At 30.6% G+C, this 6,732-nt stretch overlaps 1 protein-coding gene across 2 annotated transcripts in view; it reads right to left on the reverse strand.

Moving 5' to 3' along the window:
* The window catches only part of Ncam2 (neural cell adhesion molecule 2), a 454,995-nt gene that overhangs the window by 45,062 nt on the left and 403,201 nt on the right, over positions 1-6,732 (reverse strand). For both annotated transcript variants that reach the window (XM_010608552.1, XM_010608553.2), the window contains exon 14: positions 4,930-5,051. In XM_010608552.1, the coding sequence (XP_010606854.1) occupies positions 4,930-5,051 (122 nt within the window). The remainder of the gene's footprint in view (positions 1-4,929; positions 5,052-6,732) is intronic.

Consider the following 6,732-nt stretch of genomic DNA (forward strand, 5'->3'; position numbering starts at 1 on the left):
TATACTTTTTTTTTTTTTTTTTACTGGGAATTGAACTCAGGTCCTTGCACTTGCAAGGTAGGCCACTGAACTGCTAAGGAAAATCCCCGGCCCAAGGATACCTCTTAACAGTGATTCTAAAGTCATGATATTAGGATATTAGGACATATTTTCTACCTTCTATACAGGAGTACATCAGAGAAAAAGAGGAATGATTCATATATTTTATTTCTGGAAGGCTATTCAGTGTTTTATTCATAACAAGTAATTGTTAACTTTCTTTTCAAAGTTTCTTGGAAAAAAATCTAAATAAAACTGAATAATTACAAAATTAAAGGCCAATACAGCTGGTGAATTCATACTCACTAGGTGGAATTTAGGTTATTCTAACTCTTGTGTCATCTGATTTAATATTTTGTGTGAATGTGTAGCAGTTTTGGGTGAGATCAGGCACGTTCAGGGTGGTAAGGCTGTAGACAATACAGAAGTTTTGGTTTTCTTAATTTCATGATATTGAGGGTCACATATTTTTTATTTGTATGAACTTACAGAAGGATTCAGAAATCTCTAAATTCTGCTGTACAAGAAAGGGAATCTAGTAATCTGGATAATTCCTACCATCTGTATGTATATGCACATGCTTATGCATGTGTGTGTAAAATAAAAGATATTCCTCTGAGATTTGGGAACATGTAAGGTACAGTGGATTTTAGCAGAAAACTTTTAATTTATAATATTTTTTTCATTATTATAAATGACTCAAATTACCTTTGTTCCATGTTCTGATGCTGGGTAAAATTTCGTAAGATGAGCCCTAAGTAATACTTGTAGAGTCTTCCTCACCCACATACTACTCAAGAGAAAATAAATCTAATTGCTCTGTTATTACTCCTGGCACATCTATAAACATTGGCAGAGTTCAAGCCATAATCTTTACACTTGATTTTAATGTACTGATTTTTCTTCTGTTCATTATTTTCCCATTTATGAATCTATTATATGCCATTTTATAATTGAATAAAATGGATTAACTGATTCCTTGCTGCTTTTATTCATTTAAAAGGCTTTTATTCAAACAACAAATAGCCTATTTTATACTGCCAATGTAAAGATGAATAAAACTCACCTACTTTTTCTTTTTCTTTTTGGTACTGGGGATTGAACTCAGGGCCTTGCGTTTGGGAGGCAGGTGATGACACCACTGAGCTAAAACCTGGCCTGTCATTGTATTTTTTCACAGCAAAAAAAATAAAAATCACCAAACTATTTCATACTCTAATTACTAAAGGCATTCATTTTCCACAAGTATTTCAAAATTAAAATATATTTCCTAAATGTATTTAATAGACATACTAAAACTCTATAACTATAAAATACATGCTCTCATTAAACCTCATTTTTATTAATTTACAATCTTAGTGCTATTTCCAATACTACATTCTGTTTTTCTGTTTTTATTCACATTCTGGACTTCAAATGGCTTATGAAGTTCAAATACTTACTGTCACTAGTTCCTAATGTTCCTTTCTCTCAAAATATTTTAAGTTATCAATTTTCTTTAGCACTTCTTAGCTCAGAAAACTCAAAATTATGCCATAAGTGATAGTTATGATCCTATAGCTATCACCATTAGAGTAAAAATTGTGAAAAAGTCTTGGAAGCATGGAGCAAAACTATTTATTAAATTATACAGAGTTATACTGACACTACATTGCTAAGCAGATGTAAAATACTGTGTACTTGAAATAAACTTTTGTGTTTCTTAAGACACTCTATTAGATTAATATGCTTATCATTAAGCTCCAGATATATGATTTAATCTTATTCTCTTATTGTTGGAGATGTTAATTTTCATGGAGTGCCCATAGAAACAACTAAATTGGTTTTTATTACTGTAGTTATAATCTAATAAATTCTGTCTTCTGAGCATAGGATAATGTGCTTATGGTTTCCAATCTTCAGGAAGTTATACACTATCTCTGTTAGTACACTGGTACTTTGCTTTTGCCAGTGAAATTCAAATGAAACGCTTTTGATTCATTATTTAATAGAAAACAGCAGTAATAAATAAAATATAGTGACTCCATTAATATTGTTCTCAGAATATAAAATATATACTTTTTTTGTAGAGCAAAACTGAAAACATTGGCTAACAGAAGAAATCTAGTGAAAAAATTAGGGTTTGAGGTTTACTTATTTACCATATTTTTATCACGTTTTTCATAGAGATTACCTGTTTAAAAATGCATTGTATATTTCAAAGTGATTTTTCAAATTATTTAGTTGCACTTTGCTCCAACGTAGAATTTATAAACTTTGAAAAGGAATAGAAATGATTTGAAATCATACATACAGTAACAATGATGGATAACAGTGCTAAAAAGGTTACCACTTCACTGCAAATGTAGAGTAACATGGAAAATGTCTCTAAAATTTCTTAGTGACAAATGCTCTTGAAAAAGCATGTTGTTAAATGAGGAGAAATAAAATATGTGTGAAATTATTTCTTCCCAGTATATTTTTGTCGACATGAAGGTAACTGTATTTAATCATGATACCTCCGATTGCCCCTTTAGAAGATGATACTGACAATGTGAAATAGAGGAAGGAAGAGAGGCAAAAAATAGGAATGAAGGAAAACACCATTGAAGGAGAAGGCAGACTCTTTTATGACGGGTAATGAGAAAGATTGTCAGGATGGCTGCAACTGGAAGCACAGCACTGGATCATTAGGAAATCTGGGACTGTGACTCAGACATTCATACAGTGTAACTTGCACAGGTAAATTTGTATTGGTTTACAACTGCTGCAAACTATGTTTCAATTATACAGTCTTTTATTATCTGTTTTGTCTCACCACAAAGTCACCTAACTTTGCTGCTTTAGTTTGCTCTTCAAACACATGAGACAATGTAAGACTACATTTTATTAAATATAAAAGTTCTCTTAACAGCAAGTAATTTCTTGCAATGCAAAAAGGATAAAACTTTTTTTCTCTCTTTCTTTTTTTCAAATGTCCTCATACTCTGAATGTGGATGGAAAGCCACCTTCTTAGGAAGCAAGATAATCTGTATTAGGATAAAAGCCAATGTGCTAATAATAAAAGAATATAAAGAAAAATAATTTTGATTCCTGATTTCATTTCTGGGATTTGACCCTAAATATGAAATATTTTATAAATAAACTTATTTAGTTAAAAAAAAACTTCTTTTAGTAGAATTTGACCATGTTTTCTGGAACCCAAATGTATATTTTAATAAATAAACAGCCTCTATAAACTCTAAGATCAAAATCTATGGAAAAATTTCAGACCACTTTCCAGAAATAAGTATTTTGAGTAAATACATAATTCTAACTTGTAATAAATAGTTTGAAAAAGATGCATGCTCTGTGCAGCGGTGTTCAAAGTTTCTCAACGTCACTTGTGTAAAACTGGAAAAAGAAACAGAGGTAAAAGAAATCACAGCATTCCTAAATTATTTACAATTTGTTAATAAATGCTATGAATAAAAGAGATGAAAACTCACATAAAATAATAAATGCTTTATCATCAGTGTAATATATATTTGGATGCACAGAGTGTAGCATTTTTTATTCTAGTATCAACTCATTAATGAAAATCAAATATATCTTTAATTTTAAGCAAAAAATAATACCTAAAGTATATGAGACATAGTATCACAAGGAGCCATGGGAATTTACTGAAAACTCTTAATACACATCAATATATTTTACTACTAATTCTAGGTAGATGGGAAGGCAGGTCACAATTTAAGTGGATGGGCCTGTTATCCTGGTCTAATTTATGACTTCACATTGCACTTGTGTTCTTTACACAGTCTCTCTACCTTTTTTAGAGTTTTCAGAGGAGCAAATGAGAATGGCTTTGAAACCTGGCCAAAGTGGAATGACACTCTCAGCCCCATTGAGAGACCAGAGAGCCTTGGTGTAGGAGCATAAAGCCTGTGTAGCAGGTTGCAGAAAAGATACGGAGCTGCTCATCACAGACAGCACAAAAACCTGGATGAAGAGTTGTCTTTGAAAAGAATATTAACATTAAATTGAAGACAGTAAAGTGGCATCTAAAATTAATTATCGAAGCATGCCAATCAAAATCAAATTTCCTTTTTATTACTCCTCTAAACGTACATGCTTGAGTTATAAGTAGTAATATTGTATTTTAGCAAATTGTGGGCACTATGAAAATATTGAAAATTTATCCATATATGGCAAAGGAGCACACTTTTCAATATATTCTATACTATATGCAATTAGTCAATGTTCCTTAAGGAAACATTTTGAGGAGAAATCATTTTCAGTGACCTTGGGCATTTTTTAGCTAAAGGCAAAGAGAGAAAATCCATGGCAAACTTCTTCATCACCTCACAGAGTTGTCATCTTTCCTTCCCAAACTCTTAATACCCATGCAGCTCTTAACTGCCTAAATAGGGAGTGATAATTAAATTTGAAAAAAAAAAAGAACTTCCTAAAGTTCATTATGGGCATGCTTTGTTAAATATTAAGGATCAAACAATCTTAGAATTTTATTACAATAACTTATTCTGAAGTGTGATTTGCTAATAATTCCACCCCAAAAGGTACAATGGGCAAGAGGGCTTATCCTGAAATTATGAAAATTAAGCAGAATTGAAAGTTATAAGATGTTACAAAACTTGTACGAAAAACGGGAGATCTATGTCTTTTCTGAAATGTTGATCAATTGTATTTCTCACCTAGAAATCACAAGATGAAAGCTATGAAATTATTTTGATGCTGTATGCTGAGATTTTGACAAAAGAAGAAAGTTGCAATTTAAAATGATGAATTTCAGAATAGAAAATTAGCTCTTGTGATTGCTGTCACTGAATATACATTCATTCCTGATCTCTGTATGAACTCAGTGCAATTTGAAAAACCTGGTAAAAAATCAAAATGAATGAAGTACTTACACTTCTGTACTTCACGATGTATTCCAAAATGGGAGCTCCTCCATCATCCTGTTTGGTGATGCTGAGTTTAAAACTCTTTCCACTGCTTGGCTGCCCATGTATGGATGGAGGACTTGGTTCACCTAGATATGTAATACAACATTTCTTCATTTCCCCACATTTCATATATATAGAGAAACTGTATTTTAATAAAAAGAACACTGTCATATAATTAAAATATGTGATGTTATCCTAGATTTACTGCTTGATATTTGGTCTTTGTTGTGAAATTACATCTAATCCTCACTGACTCCTCCAAAAACTAGCAACATTCACAAATCCAAACTATTATGCCCAAATTGTACAATATCAAGATGAAATATACTATTTCTACTTGTGCAAATTCTGTGACAACAGTGCTGCATCAATCAAGTATAAGCTTTATTTCTTTTAGTATCATTAGTGTGAATTCCTATTTACTTTATTAATGTAAATTCTTTTCAGAATATTTATGGATTTTATTCTCATAAATACTGCATATTAACACATCAAAATGTTTTATTATATACCTATGAAGATAAATGATGGCTTGCCATGAGTTATCTACTATAACAAGTATTTTCTTCCTAGATTCATAATAGTATAAAAATTGAAGATGACATTTATAGTCTTGTACTCTAGCCTTTTGTCTCAATATTTTATTTTCTTGTAGGTGTTTGAATATATTTGCCATTAATTCTATTCTTCCAGTATTTATATGTTATGTTACAGATGCTGACAATATTTACAAAAGAACAGGTGTGCACTCATGTTTAAGGCTTTTCCACATGAAGAATACCAGCACTGTTTGGTAACTGAGAATGGCATCTCCTGGCTTTGTGCGAGTGTTCTGAGGTGCTTGAGTGCACCTCATTATCTCCCTGTCTGTTTCTTCCCAGACTCTGAGGATAAGGAAATGGAAATGTATATGATCTCTGGTATACATGGGTAAAACTAGGGATCACAAACACAAACTTTAGTTTGCAGTGATTCAGAATACTTGTAACATCCAATCTCTTTAAAAAATGTCAAGACGAACTGAACACAATAAAGCAAAGACGTTGGGTATCTCCAATTTGGAGAAACTTGAGATTTCATTCTCCTCATCAGTTTGACATTTATAATATGGTGTTTATAATCAAAAGCATTTAAGTAGTTTTATTTTGCCAAAATGCAGGTCATTAAAGCAATATGATTATAGGATTTGTTAAATTGTAAGCAAATAACAAAATAGCCTTATATGTTAGAGCTATATAGAAATAGTGAAAAGAAAATTTATAGTGTAATTGGCCATAAAGTTAATAAAATTAACATATAGATATTATGAAGAATACAATTATATATTAAAATTATTTAATGAGATTATGGGAAATCTACATTTTATAATGTGGATTTTATATAATTCTCATTTAATAACAATTATATTATTTTCATAATAGCATTTTGAATGAGTTAAGAACCAGAAATTATAGCTTAAGTAGCAACAGTTGTACATATAAAATGAAAAAATCTATGCATATATTTAAAAATAAGCATAGACTGAATTTGTAATTCCATTACAAGTTATACTTCCTTTGAAAAAAATAAAATCCAGAACAAATATAATGAGGATTCTATTGGAGACAAACAGATAAAACTTATGGTTTCTATTCATGATTACAATAAAATGTTTATGCAAAATCAATAATATCAATAATAATAGAAATTTAAGGTATATAAGTTATATAGCTATATATAACTTATAAAATCCCAAGAAGTTAAAAATATCGTATGAAGCAACTTTAT

This window comes from Fukomys damarensis, unplaced genomic scaffold (assembly GCF_012274545.1).
Source record: "Fukomys damarensis isolate Sample0158 unplaced genomic scaffold, DMR_v1.0_HiC HiC_scaffold_24, whole genome shotgun sequence".
In the NCBI taxonomy this organism is placed as follows: domain Eukaryota; kingdom Metazoa; phylum Chordata; class Mammalia; order Rodentia; family Bathyergidae; genus Fukomys; species Fukomys damarensis.